This window comes from Lycium ferocissimum, chromosome 1 (genome assembly GCF_029784015.1).
Source record: "Lycium ferocissimum isolate CSIRO_LF1 chromosome 1, AGI_CSIRO_Lferr_CH_V1, whole genome shotgun sequence".
NCBI lineage: Eukaryota > Viridiplantae > Streptophyta > Magnoliopsida > Solanales > Solanaceae > Lycium > Lycium ferocissimum.
In genome coordinates, this window is record NC_081342.1 from 55,668,083 (window position 1) to 55,693,634 (window position 25,552).

Here is a 25,552-nt window from a genome sequence, read left to right on the forward strand (position 1 = left end):
GCATCTTTCTTCTTATTTCCTTCAATCCTCGAGAAGCTTGAAAACGATGTCAAATATCACATGGAGAATTTTGCGGCTAGTTGCCGGAGATGGAGTGGTGGCGTTAGGTAGAGTGACAGAGTTAGGTGAAGTGACGGCGTTAGGTGGAGTGGCAACTTTAGGTGGAGTGGCCGCGTTAGGTGGAGTGGCGGAAAAAGGTGGAACTCTGACGGTGCCGGCACTGGTCACCTCTTTGTTAGTAGATGCATTGTAGTGGCGAGTGGAGAGCATAATTTTTTGTTGAACAGGAGTGGCTTCCCCCTTCTAAACAGAAACCTGAAAACACCAAGAATGTAGGTCCAAATAGAAGCCAGCCTATTGAATTGGGAATTGAATATGATTTGTTTTGAGTATTGTATGATGAAGGGGTGGGGCTCACATCCCTACCCCCTCCCATATTTATAGAGAGAGTATCTCTACACACTACATTCCGTTAGGTAACCGCTTTATACAGTTCCGGTGGTAACCTCTAACTGAATCGTGACTAACATCTTATTAACTTGAATTAATTCTCACTATTATAAATTATTAATGTCACTATGTGAAGTAAAAACACAACAATCATGAAAAATGAAAAGGCAACACTACATTCAGTTAGATTGGCGGCACTCAAAAATTTAGTTAGGTTAGTTGTATAGGTTAGTTGGTCTTAACACTTCTGAATTGTTGTTTTGTCTTTTGGATTTTGGATAAACAATTGGCAAATTCCTTCTTGTAAAGAAATATAATATAGATATAGATATTCTTAAATGACATAAAGCTTTTAACTTCACATAGTAATATTATTATTCATATTAGTAAGATGTAATTTAAGTAATAAGATGTAAGGCATGTATTTACGATATATTAACTTTGATATTATTGTAAAAAAACTCTATTTACTAATGTGAAGATTTAAATAGTTTAATTTAAAGTTCTAAAATATTTTTACTATTGAAGAGTGGACAGTCTTGCTTTCTTTCCTTTTTACGAATTTTTTGTACCTTATAATTTTTTGTTGCAAACTTTAATATTGTCGAAACTAAATAAAATTATAAAATTCACTATCAAAACTTTCGGGGCCCCTTAGTTTCAATGGATAAAACTAGGCTTTACTATCAGAACTACAAACAGTCATTAATTTGTGCTTGAATTTCAATTCATTTCAAAATGTTGGCTACTGATCTTGATTCAAACTCTTTTACTTTAAAATCTCAGTCCCCAACTATTTTCAAGAAGCAGAAATTTTTAGCTTTTTCCCAACCACATAAAACTTCTACCTAAAAGCACTTTTACTTTGACCAAAAAATTTTCAGAAAAAAGAAGAAGATGTTTTTGGCCTCTAAAAACTTGGCCGAACAAGCTCTTTATCTGGATAAAAACTTGTTATTTGGCTATAATCTACTACCATTCCTTCATAAAATAGAATTTGTTTCAAATTAAACCCCCCAAATTATTAGATCTTTCATTCGATCGAAAAGTTATATAATCTTAAAAAATTTACCGTCTTTACTTTGCACATGGACATTAGTATTGAAACGGCAACCTAGACCTCACAGTTCTCAACTGTAACCTTAAATCGCCATCTCTTTTTTCTCTCTCTATACTTCCACATTAGTAGTATTACTATATTAGATCTACGAACTGCTATCTCATGGACGAAATTGTGACCTCTTGATTGCTTAACTATTTTGTGACTTGGTGTCTCCTTCACGTAAGCTTATGTCTTGGTAGTCTAGTAGTGGTTAATTTGAGACATTGTTGCTCCCACATAATATGTGTCTTGCAATTGATGCGCTTAGGTGTTTGATCATTGATGAAATTAGAAAGCGACATTCGACATGTCACTCTTGGCCTCTGCTAGTCTGTAACATATGAAAACATTGTTTGTTGTGAGCTCTTTGTGGAGATTGGTGCTATTAGTGCAATTTGTACCTTATTAAATACTTGGAATTGTAGGGACCCAATTGTCAAGGTATCTTTTGGGGCATCCACTATTCAATATTATCCAAACTTTTTAACAAAAAATATCTTCTGGAAGAGAACTCAATGTTTACCTACCAAACTTTCATTATGAACTGCTATTTCTACTATACCTGACCATATTTGTGAAGCCATAAGTTGAGCTTTCTAATTTCCATATCTTAGTTCATGCCTTTTCTTGAAAGTAAGATGGAGTTATTGGTTGTAAGTACAATATCAATTGCTTTTTCATCACCTAATGATGCATACCCAACTGGATATGGTGATGAATTTCGTGCTTATGAAGATGGACAAATATTTGATATCACACATCAGTTCAATCCTAATACTCCTATTGGGGATTCTAATAAAGGAGTTGGACAATTCACACTCTTTTGTCGAGTGTGAAGAATAGCTGCAATTACAACTTTTCGGAATTGAGATTAGGCGTTCATGCGGGCACTCATGTTAATGCATCAAGACGGCAGGACATATGTATGAAGATTATTATGATGCAGGGTTTGTTGTTGATTCACTTGACCATAGATTTCTTGATGGTATTAACCCAGGAAATTCTACCTTTTGATGACATTAAAAACTTCTAGTTATATGATAAATCTTATGCTTATTTTTAACTTCGTGTGGCTCTGATTAACTCTACATCGCAGTTTAAAACATGGTAGTGACCCTGAGTTTTACTTTATCTTCAAACTAATGGCATATTGGTGAAAAAGTTAGTAGTGCCGGTTTTTTGTTGTCTTTAAGCTGATTATTTTCTCTAAGATTACTAAGTTTTCCTTTCCCTATCTTCTAACTTTTCTTCTTTTTGATGAAAATTACTTGTAGTTGTTTCCCACTTGAAACTCGTCATGTGAGAATTCACAATTTAAAGAACATTTTAGCATGAGAAATTTAAGTGTCCCATATTATCATTACGGAGTAGATGCGGCTCTGTGTCTGTTATAGTTTATGGAGACCATGAAAAGCCACCACTGATAACTTAGAGCCCGTTTGGATTGGCTTATAGGCTTTAAAGGCTGATTTCTGAACTTTATAAGTTGAAAAAAAATAAGTTGGGGTAGTTCAACTTATTTTTTTTTAGCTTTTTCTGTTGTTTTCGGAACATATTTCGCTTTTAGATAAACTAAAGTTAAATGGGTCGATTATTTTTTTGAGCTTATTTTAAGCACAAAATGACTTTGTTTAAGTGGCCCCAAACAAAAAGTCAAAAACAGCTTATAAGCCAACTTATAAGCCAATCCAAACGGGCTCTTAGTCAGATTTAGCTCTAAATCATAAGTGAGAGTTTGTATTCTTATGTTCCATATCTCCATTTTCAGGATTCTATTCATGTGCTCTAAGGTGCTTATGATGTTGCTTGATTTTTGTTGCTCATATGCAGGCTTTAGATGTTTTGCTTTCAAACATGCCTTCTGCAGATATATCATGTTTCCAAGGATTGTTCTTCTGTTCGGAAGCATCTTCATTGTTGCTCCATAACTTTTGCATTTACCACATAAGTCCTCCGAGGCACGAGGTCTGTGAATTGGCCAGTTTTTTTCCTTTTATGTAGTCTTATCGGGGTTTTGGGTCTTTGTTCTAAGTTTGATTAGAATCGATTCAACTTATCTCCACTGTGCTCTCTGATTTCCACAATAGTCCTTGCGGTTGGGAGTTGTGGCAATTTTTCAGAGGACCTTGTTCATTAGTGGATGATTTGGCAGATCAGATAGTTGAGGTTCTAAACTATGTTAGGTAATTTCTCGAGCTTCGTTTACTCTATATATTTAATTATGATTATATAAATACTGGTTCTTATATACTTACCTTATTCGCAGTAAGTTTGTTTTTCAGAAATGTACCTGTGATACGCCCCTTAGTTGTCGATCATCTATTTCATTAATAGGTATTTAATATTACAGATAAAATATGGTGCATGTGTTCTTGGTATAATTCGTGTTTCTCCTCTATGCAGAACACCTTCGTGGAGTGAATGCTTTTATAATAATGTACCATTTCGTATATTTCTTTTGCCATTTCTCTAGTGAGAAGAAATTATGCTTCATAGACGTTGAGATAATTGTTCTCATATGCAGGTCATGTCGAATTTACTTCTATAGAATGTGTGGTCTGCTGAAAGACTTTTTACTATATCGTTACTTCAGAGAGGTACCCGGTTGTGTTTCTTTTATTTCTTTTTTCCCTTCATGTCTATTGCCTTTTTCCACTGACAGATTGAATAAGGAGGTTTCTTTAATTGTATCACTAGTTCAGGCACTGTCTTCTTCTTAAACACAACATAATAGCGACTGGTGAACATTTGCAGCTTAAACTTGGCATGACAAACATAACAAGGTTGGTGCATTTACTCGCCTGTATTTTTTAAAACAGAAGAAAAAATCAGCCGGCCTTTGGATAATATTATCATCTAATAAAATTAGCATGACTTACTTTTAAGCTCTAGTTTCAATAAGGTGTACATAGTTTTACTCCATTAGCTAGTTGTTTTAGTATAATATAAAGGCATGTCACGTCTGAATACAAAATACAATTGTACCTTTTGGAATCCGATTTGTCCTAAAATATCATTTGACTCTCTTTGTATTACGAATATCATGTCTTGGTTCTCCCGAATTATTTGTAAGACATGTCTGCTTATTTTACTCAAGTGTTCTGATCACTCCCATTATTCATATGACCCTTTATGCTCAAAACATTCTTATGTATAACTCAAATCTATTCAAGTTTATTAGGTAGAGTTTCTCCTTTAAAAGAGTACTTCTCGTGAAAAGTTTTATCCTCACTCTTGTGAACACTTGAGAAGTTCTCTAAACTTCTCCTAACGAAGCATTTATTACTGTAAGTCCCATAATGTTAGGCTGTTGTTAATAGTCTAATGAAGTTATAATCAACAAGGCCACCGCCCAATATTTATTTTTGTTTCCTTTGATACATAATAAGAATAGAAATGCAATTCGAGTAAGTATCCTTAAGAGCTTAATCCTTGTTGGTCTTTTTTATGGATACAATAAATATCTTGACTATTTTTTCTTTATTGTCAGAGGGTTCCAAGAGAGGTTTTATGGAGATGCTTGGACAGGAGGTGTGATGGCATACGTTAGGGCGATCGAGGACATGTATGGGGAGCCAAGACAAGGGTAAGGACGGTGGGAGAGACTCGGAGACTTCCGGTGGAGATGGGGTTTGCCGGGGATCGACTCTTGGCCCATTTTTATTTGCTCTAGTGATGGATTGTCGACACGGCGAATTCGAGGTGAGGTGCCATGGTGTATGTTATTTGCGGATGACATAGTCTTGATCGACGAGACACGCGGCGGAGTGAACGGCTGGGGCGGAGGTTTGGAGACAAACTACGGAGTCTAAAGGGTTGAGTTGAGTAGGACAAGACAGTACATGGGTGCGAGTTCGGTGACACGACACGTGAGCCAGGGTGGAAGTGAGGCTTGGTATCCAGCCATCCCGATGAAAGAAGTTTCAAATATCTAGCCTATTATACAAGAAAATGGGGATATTGATGATGATGTCTCACATCGTATTGGCGCGAGGGTGGATGAAATGGGCTTGCTTGCCGGGAGTCTTTGTGATGATAAGAAGGTGCCACCAAAACTTAAAGGCGGGTTCTACAAAGTGGTTGTGAGACCAACCTTGTTGTACGGGGTAGAGTGTTGGGCAGTCAAGAGCTCTCACGTCCAAAAGATGAAAGTTGCGGAAATGAAAATGTTGCGATGGATGTGTGGGCACACCAGGCGAGATAGGATTAGGAATAAAAATATCTGGGATAAGGTTGGAGTAGCATCAGTGGAGGACAAGATGAGGGAAGCGAGGCTGAGATGGTTTGGGCATGTGAGAAGGAGAGGCACAGATGCCCCAGTGCGGAGGTGTGAGAGGTTAGCTATGGATGGTTTCAGAAGAGGTAGGGGTAGGGTAGAAAAAAGTATTAGGGAGAGGTGCTGAGACAGGACATGGTGCAGGTTCAGCTTACCGAGGACATGACCTTAGATAGGAGGTTTTGGAGGACTCAGATTAGGGTAGAAGGCTAGTAGGTAGTCGCTGTTTCGATCTATAGTCTATTGTCCTTTGTTTCTTGGTACTATATGCGGTTTGTACTTCGATTATCTTATTTATCTATGGTAAAGCTACTCCCTTTTTTCAGCACTGACCTCTTCTATTTTAACTTATTCGCTTTCTTTAGTTTCATTTGCATTTCTTTGAAGCTTGTGCTTATCTAACCTTTCTCGTTGTGATTTCTCTCTGAGCCGAAGTCTTTTCGGAACATGCTCCCTATCTTCCGAGATAGGGGTATGGTCTCGCGGTCACACTTTACCCTCCCCAGACCCCACATTGTGGAATTTCACTGGGTATGTTGTTGTTGTTGTTGTCAGAGGGTTCCTCTGTGTTTTTTTCTTCTTTCTGTGGCACCTTACTTGATTTGACATGGTTACTATCTCCAACTACTACCTTCTTTGCTTAGTCCTAACTTGTGCCTACATTTGGTTTCTGCATATATCCCATTCCCACGTTGCTCATTAATTATTGCCTCCTCTTTTATGGTATCTAGCCTAGAATATAGCGAAAATTATTTCCATAGCTTGCATTTTCTTGCATGCTCCTCACCGGAGTGAACTTATCCTTGGTGTAAGCATATTTTGTTAGTTACAAGATTAATTTTGCATGAATCTCATCAATACTACATGCTTCGTGTCACTAGTAAGTGGAACATCATGCTGCAATTCATGTAAACGCTTGAACTAGTATCTACTTAATACATGCATAGATATATATTTGTATTATCTTCTCTCAGACCTAATGTCAGATTTTTTTATTGGTGAATAAGGAACTTGGGCTTGTTCTACTTCTCTTTCTTTATCTGATTTTTTGTCCGTATGATTCATGGTTCATGTACCTTTATTATCTTCATTTAGTTGATCCATTACTGCCTTCAGTTGACGAATTTCATTGACCACATTTCTTCATAGTATTTAACCTGGGTTTAGTAGCATTCTTTCCCATTTTTTGCGATGAAATTATGAACTCCCATATTTTGATTTGATCCTGAGAGGCTTCTGTGTCTTGCAGTTGCAGTTGAACTAGACTAGATGAGTGATAATCTTATTCCTGGTTTCCTTTTAAGCATTATGGACTAGTAAAAGAATTTGTAATTAATTGGCATTTGCTTTTCTTTTCCAGGAATAGATTACTTATCGGTTGCAGCTCCGGAGCAACTGATTCCCATTGAAGTAGAAACAGACTCCACAGAGGTCCTTCACCTGTACAACATTCACAACCTACTTACCAAACTCTTATTACTTCATGGGGCTGCTTGTTGAGGAGATTAGAGAGTCTAGTGTACGACAAACTTCTGCCGGGGCAACGAAGTTGTAGATGTTTTGGCAAAGCAAGGCAAAAGTCCAAGCAGACAAAGATGGTTAGAATTTAGTAAATCATTATGTCTATTTATGTGTTGTAATAAGTTGGCTAGTCTTGAAAGAATGTGTAATCACAAGCAGAGACTGTGATAATGTAGCTTCGACTACTGATGTAATGGTCTAATATTAGTATATTTCTTGTTATCAAGAAAAAAAAAACAAGTTAGATGTTCTTTATTTTTCATTGGCTTTGATAACATACAGTAACCACCATAATTTATTTCGCTCCCTGTAAAACTTATACCAAAATTGTGTGTTGGAAACTGCTTATTTTAGCACCGTGAATATGTTTTAAAATTCAAATGAAAACATTATTATTTTCTATTGCGTTTTATGCTTCTCCAAGAGATCCAAGTCTAGACTATATGTCATATTCAATCTTAAATATTACTAGGGAGTTTCGTAGTCTTAGAAACCGCAATCAAAAGTATCCAATATTCTTCAATTATAAATTTTAACTATAAAAGAAATTATTTCTGATTTGAGTATCGGAAAAGACAATACTTGCATCTTTACTAAGAAAGATGTAGCTGGAAAATATTATGTTGCCGGAAAAGATGAATTAATCGGTGAATTCAAAAGGAAAGCTAGCTTGCGTATGTAGTATTTTAGTTTAGAGGATTCTTTTAAAAGAATATTTATAATATTCATTACATAAAATGATATTAGTACGGACAAATTATCAAATTAATACTTTTTATATTAAAAATGATCTATCGTAAAAAACAACATACCCAATATAGTCCCACAAGTGGGGTTTGCGGAGGGTAGACTGTACGAAGACCTTATCCCTTCTTTGGGAGGTAGAGAGGATGTTTCCAAAAGCGGCTTTGGCTCAAGAGAAAACAGGACAAAAAGTCAGACAAGAATTGATGAAAGTAAAGGAGCCATGGCAAAATACTATTAATAAGCATTATGAAGAAAAGTAATAGTAAATGCAACAAACTAATAAGGTAAGCGAAGTACAAGAGACATCAGGAAGTAACATAAAATCAAAGGGCAAGGAACTAATAAGATAATACTACGCCGACTAGTACAAAATGGATACATGGGACAACGCTCCACTACCTACTAACCTTCTACCCTAATCCGCATCCTCTACAACCCCTTATCTAAGGTCATGTCCTCGGTAAGCTTCAACTACACCATGTCCTACCTAATCATTTCTCCCCAATACTTCTTCTGCGTACCTCTGCCTCTCCTGAAACCATCCATAGCCAACTTCTCACACCTCCGAAATAGGGTCTTCGTGCATCTCCTCTATACATACCCGAATCATCTCAGCCACACCGAGCCCATTCCTCTCTTGTCCCGGATAACTTCATTTCTAATCCTATTCTTCCTAATATTCCCACACATCCATCATAACATCCTCATTTCCGCAACCTTCATATTTTCGACGTGAGATTTCTTGACTGGCCAGCACTCCGCCCCATTAAATAAAGTAGGTCTAACTATCACTTTGTAGAACTTGCCTTTAAGCTTTGGTCACACAAGACTCCAGAGGCGAGCCTCCATTTCATCCACCATGCCCAATATAGTGTGTGACATCATCATCAATCTCCCAACCGAGATACTTAAAACTTCCTCTCTTTTGAATGGCCTACGTCTCAATCCTCACCTCCACACCCTCCTCATGTGCTACGCTACTGAACTTGCACTCCAAGTATTCCGTCTCAGTTCTGCTCAACTTGTACCTTTTGGACTCCAGGATCCGTCTCCAAATCTCCAGCTTAGCATTAATTCCTTCGCGGGTCTCTTCAATCAAAACTATGTTGTCTGAAAATAACATACACCATGGCACCTCACCTTGTATTTTCCGCGTTAGTTCATCCATCACTAATGCAAATAAAAACAGATTCTAAAATTGTTTAGAATCTGAAGTAAAAGCAACAAATATCTAATTATAAATTTAAGTTAACTATTCATGTGGTGGGTTGCATGGTATTTCATTATGGGACGGAAAAAGTTTCGATGGAAGTGTAAAGGGCCTTACGTGGCGAGAATATAAATTAGTTAGAAATGGGTTTGGGATACCAAATAATTATACAAAAAAGGATATTTGATCTTTATTCGGTTATTTTAAATTTAAATACCAGGTCTACATGCAAGTATCTATCATTTTATAACATTTGACAGGGATATAGTGCACTCGCGTATACATAGAGACTCGTTATTAGAGATATATTAAAAGAATTGTTATAAAGAATCAAACTAGAAAAGATAAATGTAATATCGTAAACTACAAGAAAGATTAGTGTTATTAGACGAAATCTAGATAAAAATCACTGCTATTATCCCTTTATAATATTATGATAAAATTAATTAGTTTAGGGTTAACGACATATACATATAACTAGTTATGTGAGGCCCGTGCTAAGCCCGGGCCCAAACTCAAGATATAAAAGCAGATATTTTAACTAAAGAAATATAATTTGTGTTAGTACAAGTGTACAACAACAACAACAACCATATACCCATTGTAGTCCCACAAGTGGGTAGTTATATAAAAGCAAAATTTTCATTCCACTCCTTTAATATTTTAACTTCCATTTTGATGAAATTATAACTTATGTATCCTAATTTTACGAAGTTATTTAGTTCTAAATAAATAATCTATACATAGTTAATGAACTTTGAAGACAAATACATAATTTAACTTGTGCGGCGAGATGGAGAGTGCTCCTCTCTTAATTAGGGATTAGGGGTTCGAACATGGATATGGAAAAAAATCTTTGGAGGAAGCGCTCCGAATAGGCGCGATGCGATGCGAATTATCTGATTAATTGGCTCAAAATGCGGATATCGAGCACCAATCAGAGAGAAAAATCAAAAAGAACGTGAAAAATGAGGTAGGAGGTTTGATAGCTTTTGAAAAAGTAGACTTTAAAAACAAAAACAAAAAAATTGACATAAATAAATAAGATTAGGACCTAAAAGTAATTAATTAAAAAATTTTAAAAAAAATTTGAAAATTATTGTAAGGACTACAAAAGTCCTTAAAAGCTCGATAGATTTTGAAAAGTAGGGGACTAAAAACAAAAAAAAAAAATAGACTTAAATAAATAAAATTAAGACATAAAAGTAATTAATGAAAAAGTTTTTAAAAATTTGGGAAATTATTGTGAGGACTACAATAGTCCTCACATTCCCTCTTATATATAATAGTAATTTTTCCCCTAATTATTGAGTCACAAATTTTAAATTCCAATATTCATAAAAATATCCACTTTAGTACATTATTATCTTCAAAGAGGAAAGACCCAAAACTAAAAAACCCTAATCTTGAAGTTTCATATCTCATAGTAAACTCAACAACTCATCACAGGTGCGCAGCTTTCATCCACCCCCCACCCCCACCCACACACACACAATTATACGTATATACACTTGAATCACATCAATTGTGATTCAATTGTTTAATTCTTTCTTCATAATCCAATTTAGGTACATATTCTTTATGACCTATGTACTGTAATTTTGTCTGTTTTTTTTAAAGATTTTATTTTTATCATCCTTTGTGTATCTTTATATCAGTAGATTATGTTGCTTTGCCTCTTTGTTTGTTTAAGTTTGTTACTACTCAATTGTGTAATTCTTTCTTCATACTATTGTGATTTTGTCTGCCTTATTCAATTAATTTTTATCATACTGTTTGTGTCTTTTTTATCAGTAGATTATGGTGTTTTTCTCTCTAATTGATCTTTAATTATTCAAAATATTTCCAATTTATTTCTTTATGTTTCTATTTAATTTGCTGTGTTTTGTTTCTACTACAAAAAAGGGTAAATTTAGGATCAAGATGTAGTTGATAGGCAATTTATTTTGTATTTTGTGCTTAATTACTGAGGGGGAAAATGGAAAAAATTGTAGAAATTTGATTTTGTTCATAGGGGCTTTCACTATTAAAGTATTTATTTCACTTCTCCCCCGACCTATTCATACAGACCCTTATACGTATAATATACACGACGGCGTTTAGGGTTTGTTACGACTCAATTGTGTAACTCTTTTCTCCATAATCCAAGTTAGGTACATATTCTTTATGATCAGTGTATTGTAATTTTGTCTGCCTTTTTTTTTTTTTTTTTTTTTAATTAGTAGTGATTTTTATCATACTGTGTGTGTCTTTTAATGTTTAGATTTTTTTTTTCTTTCTCTTATCGATCTTTTTGTCAGCTATGATTTTTGTATGTAAAACATGTTTCTTTTCCTCTTTGTTTGTTTAATTATTAAGAATAGTTCCAATTTTATTTCTTTATGTTCTGGGTCCAGTTTCTATTTAGTTGACGTGACTAGTTTAGGATCAAGGCGTAGCTGATAGGCAATTTATTTGGGAAAGTTTTGTATTTATTATCATTTGCTATAATTACTAGGGGGCAAGATGGAAAAAATTCTGAAAATTTGATTTATGCCTAAAGTGCCTTTCTGAAAATCATATTTTTGGGATGTGTAATACTTGAACAGTTTGTTTTAGTTTTGTTTTTCTGTATGTCAAGAATGTGTATAACTAGGTAATTAGGGTTATTAACTTTTATTATTGGTGCATTTAGGGGTAATTCTTATAGTACATTATGGGTGAGACTGGAAAAAGATCTCGTAGGGATGACGGAGATAGCAAGAATCAGAAGAGGAGGACAGACAGAGATGAGAAAGGCAGCGATGATGAGCTAATAGTCTACAGAATTCTATGCCCAAATAATGTGATTGGCAGTGTTATTGGAAAGAATGGGAAAGTTATAAATTCGATTAGAGCGGAGACCAAGGCGAAGGTCAAGGTGGTGGATCCGTTTCCAGGTGCTAAGGATAGAGTTATAACCATTTATTGCTATGTAAAGGAAAAGGAAGATGTTGAGATCGATGAAGATTTCAATGAGAAAACACCTCTTTGCACTGCTCAGGATGCTCTTCTCAAGGTTTATACTGTAATTGCAAATGCTTTGGCTGCAAATGGAGATTCTGATAAGAAGCGCAAGGATAAAGAGGAGTGTCAGCTTCTTGTTCCTTCAAGCCAGTCTGCTAATATCATTGGTAAATCTGGTACCACCATAAAGAAGTTGAGAAGCAAGATGAGGGCCAATATTAAAGTAGTCGCCAGAGAAGCTAGTGATCCAACACATTCCTGTGCACTTGAGTTTGATAACTTTGTTCTGGTCAGTCTTTTTAATTATTCATTGATGCTCTCTCCGTTTAAGTTTGGTTGTCTTTAGTTGCTATTTGGACAGTCAAAGGATATTTTTTTACCATAATTTTTTGAAATACTTTCTAAAAGTTTTGAATTGTTAACTATTGTGACTTATAGTACTTTTTATGTAGTTTCTAAGTTGGCGTTTGTCCATGAAAACCAGATTTTTCACTTTATTTGGAATTTTGAAATTGGAGTTGAAGTTGGAGTTGAAGATGGAGTTGTGTTTGGTTATAGTTTTTGCAAAGAATGTTTGGTTGTTTGAATGTAGTGAAAGTGAAAAAAGTGAATACAAGTTTTTTGGTGTTTTTCTTGGAATTTTCATGGCCAAAACGTTGATTTCCAAATAAAGTGAAATAATTTTCCGGAAAAAAGTGAAAAACTCTCATGGCCAAACGGGTCCTAAATATGTAAATTTTATTTCAAAAAATTTGAAGATTCTATGTCTGAATTCACAACGAACATTAGTTATATTGACCCTTGTATATTTAAGTTATAATTTTTCTCTTTTTTCTTGATTAAAAAAAATATACCTTGTATTCCGAATCAAGACACATAAATTGAAATTGAGGGACCAATTAAGTAGTGTTAGAGCGTCAGGTCGAAGCTTATAACTTTACATTCTGCTCTTTTCAGGAAAATGTTTTTGAGATTTCGTTGTTTTGAGTCAATTGTTGTACTTTATGCGTGAACTGACAGCTTCTTACTTTAACTCAGATAACTGGTGACCCAGAATCTGTAAGGAGATCACTCTTTGCTGTTTCTGCAATCATGTACAAGTTCACGCCTAAGGAAGACATTCCTCTTACTACCAATGTTCCTGAAGTTCGTCCAAGCATTATTATCCCTTCAGATGTTCCCATATATCAACCAGCTGGGATTTATCCAAGTGTGGATCCTATTATGCCGTCTCGATCTGTTCAATCTGTTTTAGGTACCACCCACATACCAGAGCTTCCAGGTTATGTGGATGCAGGAAGCACATGGCCTATTTATTCTTCTGCTCTTCCCATGGTTTCTGGTTACGGTGGTGCCTCTCAAACCGAAGAATTGACTATTAGAGTGTTGTGTCCAACTAACAATATTGGTCGTGTTATTGGCAAGGGAGGAGCTTCGATTAAAAGTGTAAGGCAAGCAAGTGGTGCTCGTATCGAGGTTTGTGATGCCAAAGCCGATCGTGATCAGTGCATTATAACAGTCATTTCCACTGAGGTATTGCTTTCTTTCCAGAATTCTTTGGTACTCGAGTTGTGAGGTTTTGGCCTTTTAGCGGTCGTCTTTCTTTTTGTGGAAGTGTACTATCTTTGCCAGTGCTTTTCTTCTCCTAGATCATTATGAAACGAACTTTTACACAGTAAGCATTGGTGACATTTTTTCATCTTTTTTCTTTGTTTATCCTTACTAGAAGGTAAAAGAAGGCTATGCGCTTTTGCTCCCGCTTCTGATCTTTGAGATCTTTGCATGACAGGCCTGTAACGTGTGTTCCAATTGGTAAATGTGTACCTTAGATTGGTCAGGAATGGGGTGATATATATATTTCATTTTATTTGATGCAAGAAACATTATTTAATAGGTTGTTTATGTTGCTTTGCAGTTAACTTTAATATGAAAGTAGTTTGTGCTTCATCTCCACTGTCTTGTATTCCATGTATTAACCATATTCGGTATTTGGTTTTCTGTAGTCAGTGGATGATCTTAAATCCATGGCAGTTGAAGCTGTACTGCTGCTGCAAGGGAAAATAAATGACGAAGATGAGGATACTGTAACTTTTCGTCTACTTGTTCCATCAAAGGTTATTGGATGTATCATTGGGAAAGGTGGTTCAATCGTTAATGAAATCCGGAAGAGAACTAGAGCTGATGTACGTATCTCAAAAGGCGAGAAGCCCAAATGTGCGGATTCAAATGATGAACTTGTTGAGGTCTGACTTTCATAATAGTTTTAAATTTTAATCAATTAAGCTGTCTTTTACTTGCTGATCTTGATATTTGCTCAAGTGGTTGAGTCATCGTTTTAAACGCGTAGGTGTCTGGGGAAGTTAGTAGTGTGAGGGATGCCCTTATCCAGATTGTACTGAGGCTCAGAGATGATGTTGTAAAAGGCAGAGAAGGTAATCATAATCCATCTGCAGGTGCTGATTCTTTACGCTCTAGTGGTAAAGAATCAGCATTTGGTTTTGCGCTGGCTCCAGGACTGCCCAATGTTCCTCCACCTGCTCCTTTGAGCTATGAACATAGGATTGAAACTGGGAATGGTGTTGGAATGCGTTCTTCGGGCAGCCACTATGGTCGCCATGAGTCACTCTCGGTATACTTCTGCTTTCCCTGCATGCCGCAAAGTTCGATTTCCATGCTATTGTGTATCTGGGCATTTCAAATTTGATTTTTTATCAAATGCAGCCTTGGAAACTGCATCTTATGTTAATTGTTTCTCGTTTGTTTCATTTTTTTTCATAAATTGTCTGAAATAGCTGTTATAAGGTGATTCAACAAACGAAGCATTCGGAACTGGTGAATGTCTAAACTTCACTTGATGAAGATATGCAGAGTACAGATATCTTGCTTTGGTAAAGGAGAGATATTGAGAGTAGCCAGTAGTTCGGAAAACATGTTACCCCCTTCTCCCTCTTTTACTATCAATTACTATAAGGTTGGGTAGTTATGGAGAAGTTACATTCACGTCATTCTGGACCAATCTTTCTTATCCATTTGTATAAATAAGTCTAACTAATGGAAATGTTAATCTCTTAGTGAGGATGTAATACAAATATGTGTGGAGTCACATACATGCATGATTTCTTGGGTGTGGTATTTTTGCCCCCGATTTTTTCTGCATTTCATATAATGAAACGTTCCAATCACTTGTTAATGTTTATCTTGCATCTTCACGGATTTACCAGTTGTGAAGTCCTTGACTCTAACTTTTAAATCTCTTTTGGCTTTGCGGTGCCATGGATTCCGCTTCTTGCTGAATGCTATTCTTCATCATATGCTCTTTTAACTTCCACTGTTCCTGGATGTTTACTTACACTGCTTTTTCTGTTGGAAGATGGCGGACGATGGCTATGGATCGTACTCTTCATATTCCTCAAAGTTATATGGCGGGTAAGTCATGCTGGTGAATTAATTTATATTTTCTCTCTTGCCAAATCATTATGTCATTTATTCTTCAGCTGTATCATGTCTTTCAGCAGATTGCCTCCACCCTCAGCTCTAGAGATCGTTATCCCAGGAATTGCGGTTGGTAAAGTTATGGGTAAAGGTGGCTCAAACATAGATAATATCCGCAAGGTCAGTAGTTTCTTGAGCACTGTTTAGAACTTGATTTTTATGTCCATCACTTATCTTACTTTGGTGGTCTAATTTACATGGTTGTTGAAGTTATTTGGGTTTTGAATTTTTAAAACTAACCTCATCCTGCATCTCCACTATTCTTGATGTGGCATTTACACTTTGGTCAAGGCTGGTGTTGCTACTGACACTTCTGTCCGCTCAACCGAAAGAATTAAAAAACAAAAGGATCTTTTGTGTGTGTGGGTGTGCACTCATACATCTAAGGATATGCCACTATGCATGAATACTTTCATATCTGAATATTAGATACTAGCTACTTTATCTTGACTCTGTAGGTATTACTTACTACTACTTTAATGAGGTTGGTTACTTTCTTAAAGTCATTCATTGTCTTGCAGATATCTGGAGCATCTGTGGATATAATCGATTCCAAATCCTCTCGAGGTGATCAAATTGCTATAATTTCTGGTACACAGGAACAGAAGCGTGCTGCTGAAAACTTGATTCAGGCATTCATAATGTCGACTTGAGCAATAAGGACACATCTCCTTTCTGAAGGTGTGACCTTGACTAAGTATCGAGGGTCCTTTTTCAGAAGTTCCGCTCTAGGATATGGTAGGTTCTCGTGCTGGAGAGAGTGTCATTTTGCGTAGGTTTGATAAATTTCTTCTATGTAGGATCGTTTGAAGAATTCATAAACTTGGACCGCTTGTTCTTTTTCTGCCTATATAGGTTCAGCCATGTAGCCTGATAGGCGTTCTTTTCATCTGCTCTGGTTAGAACTTCATAGGACATTATCTTTCCTTTGATAGTCTGTCATCAGTTCTTATCTTTTGATGAATATGGCTTTCAACTTTCTCCTACTTTCCCATGCTCTTTTAACTTTATACGGAACTTTAGCTATTATCAGCTGTCAATCTCATGTTACATGGATTTCAGTATCTTGTTGCTGATTCCTCTTTGCTCTCAGCTTCTTCAGTAAGATTATGTCTTGCTGATATGATGACATGTGGTTCACGTGCTCTTCCTATGAGTTCAGATAAATTCTTTGCTGTGTGCATGATCACGATTAGGTATTTCCTAATAACCTATGAGCATCTCCGAATTCTCAAGATCCTCTAAAAAAGGAAAATTTCTTGTGCTTAACTTGGGCTGAAGTTTTTACTGCTCCATATAATCATAGATCTGCAGTTTCCGGTGCCAATTGCTGCCACGATTTCTCATTAAGTATATGTTTCTATCTAATTTGATGCCGTCCCCTTCACCTTTCTCTGTCTTGTATCTATTTTTGAAATCTTTCAGTTCATCTATTCACTTTACTGAAAAAAGAAAAGGGAAAACAAATCTATTTCACTCTGACAGCCTTTTAGATCTTTGATTCAGAAGACTAGAACTGAAACTAAATTTGGGAACGGAAAGAATTATAAGCAAAAAAGGCAAACAATTTGTTCAGTTTACTTATTGGCTGCCTTGTGACTCTATTTTATGTACTTAATATTGATCTGCCCCCTCTTTTTGTTGTTTCATTTAATTACAGCTCAAAATTATCTTAGTACTAGCAAGAGAATTTCTCAGAGAAATTAATTTCAAAGTCTTTGGATTTTTCCTGTCTAAATCCTTCATCAAAAGGTTCACTCTAGCCTCGTTAAGGAAGGGAAAGACACCTTTGCACATCTTTTAACTTATTTGTGCTTTGTTATCTCATCTTTTCTTGGTGCAGATCATTGCGTCTTTAGTATAAGACATGAGTTGTGTAGCAACTTGCTTGTTTAATATTTCCAATCTTCGACTATCCGTCAATCATTCTTAGTAAGCGTTAGCTAATATGATCCTGTATCCCCTTCCGCTCTATTCGTGCCTTCTGTACCAGTAAATTTCTTTTAGAGTTTCTTGAAATCTCACACTTATGGTTCACTGGGAACACCGGACCTAATGCAAGGCTTAATCATAACAAGGCATTAACCCCAATTAACATATCACTTGTATTGATTCTCTGCTTCATTATTCCTTTTCTTACCTAAGTTCATATTTCTTAGAAATTGTAGGTCTTTTGAGATTCTTTTCTCAATTTAATCTTAGATCTTCCTTTCTCCTTTTAGCACCTTCATCAGCATAATGTTACACTTACAGACTGATTATAGGTTCATGTGGGATATGGCCAAATTATCTCAAGTGTCCTTTTAATTTAATCCGTATGTTCCTTCTCGCGCCCTTTGTATGATGGTGATCATTTCTAATAATCAAAACCTGTTGTCTATCCCTGTTCACAATACTCGTAAACCATTTCCGGTACATTTGTGGACTACTCGTTTCAAGTACTCAAGGGTGTGGCCTAGTGGTCAACGAAGTGCGTTGAGAACCATGAGGTCTCGGGTTCAAATCCCATCAGAGACAAAAACACTAGGTGATTTCTTCCCATCTGTCCTAGCCTTGGTGGATAGAGTTACCTGGTACCTGTTGCCGGTGGCACCTGCTGGTGGAGGGTGATAGGTACCCCGTGGATTTAGCAAGCTGGCTCTAACACCATGGTTATCAAAAAACAAAAATGTACCCAGTAGAAAATTTCTCTTGACATTCTATTTTAAGGTTCTCTAGGTCAATATAATATCATTTGGAGATCCTTATTCTGCTCCTTCTCTGTTTCTATCAATGTTGGTAGAAGTTGAGACCTTGTTATAGATCCACCAGACAAGTATTATAAACTCTGTTATAGATCTACCACACAATTCCAAAGTAGTTCTGTTCGTCCAATCAGTCTTTTACACTCTCCGTCTTCCCTTTTGTCCTCATTCCCTTCCTAATCTCTTAAATATGTTTGTTTTGGAATAATTAGTGCTTCTGGTTTATGTAAAGGATGGTCCTTGTGTTAAAATTCTCTATTTTGATGGATTGAGTACTTGGGATAAACTTTTCTGTTATGGAGCTTGGCAGGATTCAGTTCAGGTCCATTTTCGTTGGACTGAAGGTCTCTAGGTTCACTATAGACATCTGAGTTAGAGAGAAGAGCTCGGGTTTTCAACTAGCATGGTGATAGTGATGTTGAAGCTTCCAGGGAGACGTCCTGCTAGGACATCTCCTGCTCGTTCAGTGCTAGGGATCAATTCTATGCTTTTATTGAAGCTTGGTTTTTGGTTCAGCGCCAAAATTTGTGTTATCTTGGTAGGACCTTTTGGCATCTAGATGAGCAATTAGGAGACGTCTAAGTAATAGGGAAGAGCTCCGACTTCTAACAGTTTCCCACCCCAGTTTCCAGTCTGCTGATGGCCATAATGAAGCTTCTAACGAGATAATCCTGCTAAGAAATAGGGTAGAAATCTCTGTTCTTAGGAAGTTTGCCCTGACCTATCGTAGTTTTGATCCCGTTCTAGCAGAAGTCTGCCCCATGTCCTTGGAAGTATGTAATTTAGCTTTGAGGAATGAGACATTTTTGTGATTAAATTAGTGATTGTACATATTTGATTTGATGTTTTCACACTTCCACAAAATAAACTCTGGTCTTTGTATTCAAGAATGGATAAATAGGTGATGATGACTTGGAAGTCCCCTCTTTTTTTTTTTTTTTTGCGTTGGTGTGTAATGTTATGCAGTTTGAAGCTCTGCGGATGCATATATTTTCTTGCTTTGGTGACCATAATCTATTCGGTTCTCTCTAATACAAAAGCTCTCCTTTTTATGTTCATTTATTTGTTTATTTGTGGTAAGGAAATGCTTGATAGTGTTATTTGTGGTAAACTAGGTCCAACATATTTTGATGAAGATTTTTCGGACTGTCATGGTTATGGTCATGACACATCTCGATAACAAAGTAACTGCTGCCTAGCCCATATCCACTGCACTATTTTCAGTTCGAACTTGTATTACTGCATGTCAGAGAAAAAATAAAAGGTGTATACAAGTAACGTCTTAGTACTAAATTCATTTATTTTCAGTTTTGGATCTGGCTTTCCCTCACTTTAGAAAAGCGTGTGTTCTGCTTTAAGCAATTGAAATAAAAAGGGTGTATGTTCTGTTTGGTGCAACCTTTTCAGTTTTGTGATTAGTTTAACCTCCCAAAAAGTGATAATAAACTGCGAAAAGATAAATCATTATGTGTATTTTATAAAATTGCTGCTCTTAAAATTTATTAATATTTAATGTTGAATATCTTACAAGCTTAACTGAGACTTGTGCTAGAGATTTAACATTTGCTGAAATTTTCTTGATGAAACGTACAAAGTCTAATGCCCTCGTATCCATTTGGGTTGACTTTCATGGATGGTACCGAACTGATGATTTATTGCACAAGTCTTTAAATTAAACGTAAATGCGGTCACTTCAAATATGCATCTATAGATAAATATAGAGACAAATCATTCAAAATTCCAACTTACTCAATTCCTCATATTTTTAACCAATTTACCCAATAAGGTTACACATTTACTCATTATGATCCATTTTAGTTACTGGCTAAGTACATGTAAAGTAGAAAAGAATACATCAATCCAGGGTGGCACACGTTTGCCAATTGGAAGACATAATACTGACACCTTCCTGTGACGTTGCTTCTAAGCTTTAAACTCGTCAAGGCAAATCATGGCGTTTGGTAATTGAAGATCACCAATTCATTAGTCTTCACTGTTAATAATGCAATAGTGATAACAAAAATTCTTTGCCAACAATTACAATGCCACTGCCATATGATAACCTGTCTATTACTTCCTCTGTCCCAATTTATATGACACATTTTTCTTCTTAGTCTGTCCCAAAAAGAATGTCACTTTTCTATATTTAGAAACAATTCATCTTTATGAGATGATTTACAGCTGCAAATTTATCTAAGACTTGTTTTGAACTACAAGTTTTAAAAGTTTTCCTTTCTTTTTTAAACTCCTTGTCAAGTCAAATCTTTGGTAGATTTTATATATCTGTCCTTTGAGCTTTACGAAGGATGGAGGCATGTGTTTGTAAGTTTAGTTTATGTTTCTGCGAGTAAGTAATTCATTCTATTTGACTATTCTTCTTTATAATTTTTCATGGAAAATATTTTTCTTGAAAATGTTTTCTTGAAAAATAAGTAAATTTTTTAATTTATTTTTTAGGGTTTGCTACATAATAAAAAAAAATGTTCTCTAAAAATATTTATATGCGACATAGGAAAACACTATCTGGGCAGGAGATGTAGTGGGGAGTGGGAGTTTCGGCGTGGTGGGGGCGCAAAGGTCAAGGGTTGGGGGTTGGGGGCTGTTGGAGGTGGGAAGAAGGTAATAAGCTTGGTAGGCCACTTATGAAACTTTGGGTCAATTTGGTCATGAAAATTGTGAGTATTCTGAAAAAGTAGTTTTATATTTTCAAAGTGCAAAATGGTATTTGAAAATTGAAGTGGTGTTTGGCCATGAATACAACTTGGAGTTGTTTTTGAATTTTGTGAGTAATTTGGAGTCAAAAAAAATAAAAATAATTTTTTGGTGTTTTTCAAATTCCGTAAAATTTCGGAAAGTTGAGTTCCGGAATTTTATGACCAAACATGATTTTCGGAATTCAACTCGAGAAAAAAGTAAAAAATATTAATGACCAAACGGCTACTTATTTTTTCTATTCTCACTAGAAAAAAGTTTCCTCATTTTTAAGAAACTTAATTTTCTAAATAAAATATTTTTCAAAATATTCTAACCAATCATATGTGAGAATGTTTTCCTCCGTATGAAACACACCCTTAATTGGAAGTTAGACAACGGTCACTTTGAGATCTTAAATAACAATATTTAAAATAGGTATTTTATGTGGAATAAAACCAAAATTTTTGCACCATTGTGGTGCGCAGTGCGCACTTACCAATACTTCTATCCGCGCCTAGCCTATAACAATATGATGCAAACAAATATCATAAAGGATCATAAGCCCAACCAAAGATAGGACAGTGCACGGATTGGCCTTCAAAGGTGCTGGTCTTTAATTTTTGTCCTCAAATTGCTGGTCTTTAATTTTTATCTTTTCCTTACAAAAGTGATCAGAAATATTTCAAGATTTTGAGTGCAAATTTCCGCTCAGTCAAAAAAAAATAGATTTTTTTTACTCTCCTAAAATTCTACAAAAGTTAGGCTTAATTTTTTCCCGAATAGGTCTAATTTTAGTACGAAACTCTGTCTATAAAATTACTTTTTTTTACTAGAACCAAAACTCGAATTAGAACTTCAAATATTTTAAGTGAAGGACAAAAATTAAAGGCCAACAAATTGAGGGACAATTATTAAAGACCACCCCCGAATAAGGATAGTTGTGCAATTTACCCTTAAATAATGGGCCTTATTGAAAGTGGAAAACCAAGCAAAGATTGGCTGCACGAAAAACGGATTTGGTCTTACGCTGACGAAGGAAGGAAGGAAGGAAGAAGGTTTCATGAGAATTTTGCAAATCACAAATTAACTTTTATTCAAAGGTATTCTTCTCTTGCGAATTACTTTCTGCTATTAATTGAGATAATGCGTTGGTTTTTGAGATTGAACTTTTAAAAATAGTTTCAACCCTTAACATATATTTTGTTAATATAATCGAATGCGTGAATTTATGGGTTGGATTGGGAATATCCATTAATGGAATTTTTGAAGCTTTGTGAAGGAGATGAGTTTGGTTGATATGATGCATCTTGGGGGGTTAAAAGCACTTCTAAAATTAGTTTATTTTCAAAAAAATACTTTTAGAGAAAAACAGTAAAATTACTTTTGAGCAATAATTAGCGTTTGACCAAGCTTTTAAAAGTTCTTTTGGCCAAAAACAATCTTTTAACTTTTGAAAAAATAGTTTCTGCTACTCTCCAGAAACACTTATTTTCTCCCAAAAGTTTAGCCAAACACCTCACTTTTTTAAAATAAGCACTTATTAGAAAAAATAAGCACTTTTGGAGAAGAATAAGCTTGGCCAAACAAGCTATAAATTGGCTTGTGAAATGGCTACCCATCATTTTCTTTTGTCTAAGTACTGTGGCGGCCTTTGATTAATTGATTGTGACGAGGAAAGCAATTTCAGCATATTTCCTCTTTCCCAGGATATCGCAATTTTACTGCTTTTTCAGGTATACTGGGTTCAACCTCGACTGCTATCACTAGTTTTATTTTAGAGTAAATTCAAAAAAAAAACCCCTAAACCATCACCATTTTACAACAACAACATACCCAGTATAATCCCACAAGTGGGGTTTGGGGAGGGGACGATGTACGCACACCTTACCCCTACCTTTGTGGGGATAGAGAGGTTGTTTCCGATAGACCCTCGGCTCCTAAGGAAAGAAAATAGCAAGATAAAAAGTAAACTATGACCGTTCTGCGAGTTTTATATTAAACTATTGGTGTTTCTGTTAACTCTCTTTAGATTAAAACCCCCTGGGTTGAATATGTGGTAAAATATTTAAGATAACTTGCTTAGAGATGCGTGGAAGATGAAAAAAGTCGTAAAATTGAGTCCATCTGACCCAATTAGTTCATAGTAGTTCAAGGGGTTCTGTGAACACCCAATATTTTTGGTATGCAACTCGTAAAACGGTGATGGTTTAGGAGGGGTTTTAACCTATTCACTCAAGCTTTTTTCCACGTGTAATGCCACTTGGAACTTTTTGGAGGAGCTTTTGGAGCGTGATGTTCAAGTAGCATGTCATATTCCTTAAAGGGGTATTTTAATGAGTTCAAGGGAGTTTGGGATTCTGTGAACACCCCATTGTTTATGTATGAAACTCGCAATGCAGTGATAGTTTAGGGATTTTTAACCTATCTACTCTTTATTTTATTGTGGGGAGAGGGGAGGAGAAAATAATAAATGATCTACTGCTTTAGAGTTTGCTTTTAGTTCTCTCCCATTAATGGATCTTCATAGATTTTCAAGAATCAAAGGTGAACATGTCCCAAGATTTTTTCCCATTAGCTAGCTGATTAATTTCCCATCTTGACTTTCTGCAGGGTAGAGGAGTTGATGGTTTAATTTTTGTCTTACCATATGCTGTAACTACAATTACACAATTGTAGACATTAGTACGTCGAGTTTCCTTAATTGACCTACATTAGACTAAAATGAGCACCATGGAACCAGAGACATACCAACCTGAAGTTGGAAGCTCAAATCAGTTGGAGACAAACAATTCAAATTATGTCTCTCATGTCAAGAAGCTACTACATCGACGAATGCTGGTCGGTATAAGTGATGGAAGGTTCTTTCTAGGTACTTTTTATTGTATTGATAAGCAAGGAAACATAATTCTTCAAGATGCAGTCGAGTACCGTAGCACCAGAAGATCTGCTCCTTCTCCAATGGAACAGCGAGTTCTTGGTCTCATCTTAATCCCTTCCTTGTGTCGGAAAACATGTCATGTGGATTGTTCTATTGACGAGCAGTTGTCCCTAATGTCGCTTGGGGAGCAAAACTCATAATTATTAGTGGGTATAAACTTGATCGAAGTTGATCCAATTGGATGAATATGTTGCCGGTTTGATTTATCCTGACAATTTGTTATGCTGTTTTCAAGTGTGAACTTTACTGGTGTTATATTATCAGATGTATATTTTTCCTCAGATAGGAAGAAACCTTGATGAGTTTGTCACCAAGAAACCTGTCATTTTTCTGTTGCATCCGTCTCTCTAATGTTCCTTATGGATTGTTTCCTCTTTCCATGATGTCCCTGCCCCAATACCATTGTAATGTTCCAATTTTGACGACTTGCCCTCGTTGGCTTTGGTCTAGTAGTAAGGACGCAAAGCTTGATGTGTGGTTTAGGCACAGGTTCAGACCTTGCTGTTGACAAACTCCTGGTATTTAAGTGGAGAAGGGCAAACCATTATCTATTGAATTTCGAACGGTGCCACTTATCCTCAGGATTTCTCGGTTATAAAACAAATTGTTTTGATGGCTAGTGTAAATGAAATGGTAGACCAATCATCCAGGAGTGTTGACAATGGATGGAGATATCATGAGTGATTGTGGAAAGTACTTTCTTGTTATCTTTCTTGCCATAGCAAAAGACAATTACATGACATAATGTTGTGAAGCAGATATCTAAGACAGCAAAATGCATAAACGAAAGAAAAAGGAAAGGCAGATTTTGATAATTCTGGTCTGTTTGAAACCAACTTTCATAATGCCCTCTCCATTTTTCCTGGCTATGATCAATGCTTGAAATTTGCTTCATTGAAGACGGAGGCAAGAAAAAAGGTGATAAAAACTTTTCTATTCTTTTAAAGACCAAACAAATGAAAGAAAAAGGACTTTTTGTTTTGTTGGTTTTCTTTCATTTTCCTTTATATTCTTTTCTCTTCTTTCTCTTCCATAGTTTGCAAACAAAATCCGATGTGATTTCAAAACTTATTAGCTACTCTCAATAGATGCCACTCTATTTTATCTTTTTCAAAATGTCTTGAGTTAATTCAAATTCAAAGAGGATAGCGCAAACCGGTTAATCTCACAGCGCAAACCGGTTAATCTTACCAAAATTTATCTTCACCTTTTAATGGTTAATCTGTGTCTTAATAAGAGAGGTTTTTGTTCGTTTAGATTAATCTTTTTAATCTATTTGTTTGGTATGACAAAAATAATTTTTAATGGCAACAAGGGGTTGGAGGGGAAGGGGATGTTGGGTTATAGAATAAGAAAAGTGAAGCTGCTCAGATGGGTCTTTATGCATTTACCA

The 25,552-nt window shown here is 35.8% G+C and overlaps 2 protein-coding genes and 2 long non-coding RNA genes across 7 annotated transcripts; 3 read left to right on the forward strand and 1 right to left on the reverse strand.

The window, feature by feature from the left end:
* Nucleotides 1–3,381: 3,381 nt before the first annotated feature.
* Nucleotides 3,382–6,337, reverse strand: LOC132055830 (uncharacterized). Its single transcript, XR_009414671.1, has 3 exons — nt 6,276–6,337; nt 3,616–3,748; nt 3,382–3,519 (listed from the first exon to the last, which is right to left on the reverse strand). It is a non-coding gene; the product is annotated as an uncharacterized LOC132055830 (long non-coding RNA).
* LOC132055825 (uncharacterized) lies at nt 3,615–7,589 on the forward strand. The gene is made up of 2 exons (XR_009414659.1): nt 3,615–3,735; nt 7,189–7,589. It is a non-coding gene; the product is annotated as an uncharacterized LOC132055825 (long non-coding RNA).
* A 3,081-nt stretch (nt 7,590–10,670) lies between these two features.
* Nucleotides 10,671–16,859, forward strand: LOC132055835 (KH domain-containing protein At4g18375). 3 transcript variants are annotated; one of them, XM_059447836.1, is made up of 8 exons: nt 10,671–10,755; nt 11,981–12,580; nt 13,330–13,824; nt 14,295–14,534; nt 14,639–14,920; nt 15,662–15,717; nt 15,804–15,903; nt 16,305–16,859. In XM_059447836.1, the coding sequence occupies exons 2-8, from the start codon at nt 12,002–12,004 to the stop codon at nt 16,434–16,436; spliced, it is 1,884 nt and encodes a 627-aa protein (XP_059303819.1). In that variant the 5' UTR covers nt 10,671–10,755; nt 11,981–12,001; the 3' UTR covers nt 16,437–16,859. The 3 variants fall into 3 exon arrangements, with proteins under 3 accessions (XP_059303819.1, XP_059303834.1, XP_059303827.1); XM_059447851.1 differs by having other exon boundaries at nt 15,807–15,903; XM_059447844.1 differs by having other exon boundaries at nt 10,729–10,874.
* Nucleotides 16,860–22,155: 5,296 nt separating this feature from the next.
* Nucleotides 22,156–24,542, forward strand: LOC132055856 (uncharacterized). Of its 2 annotated transcripts, none has more exons than XM_059447862.1 (2): nt 22,156–22,321; nt 23,832–24,542. In XM_059447862.1, the coding sequence occupies exon 2, from the start codon at nt 23,943–23,945 to the stop codon at nt 24,297–24,299; it is 357 nt and encodes a 118-aa protein (XP_059303845.1). In that variant the 5' UTR covers nt 22,156–22,321; nt 23,832–23,942; the 3' UTR covers nt 24,300–24,542. The 2 variants fall into 2 exon arrangements, with proteins under 2 accessions (XP_059303845.1, XP_059303850.1); XM_059447867.1 differs by lacking the exon at nt 22,156–22,321 and adding an exon at nt 22,790–22,954.
* Nucleotides 24,543–25,552: the final 1,010 nt, after the last annotated feature.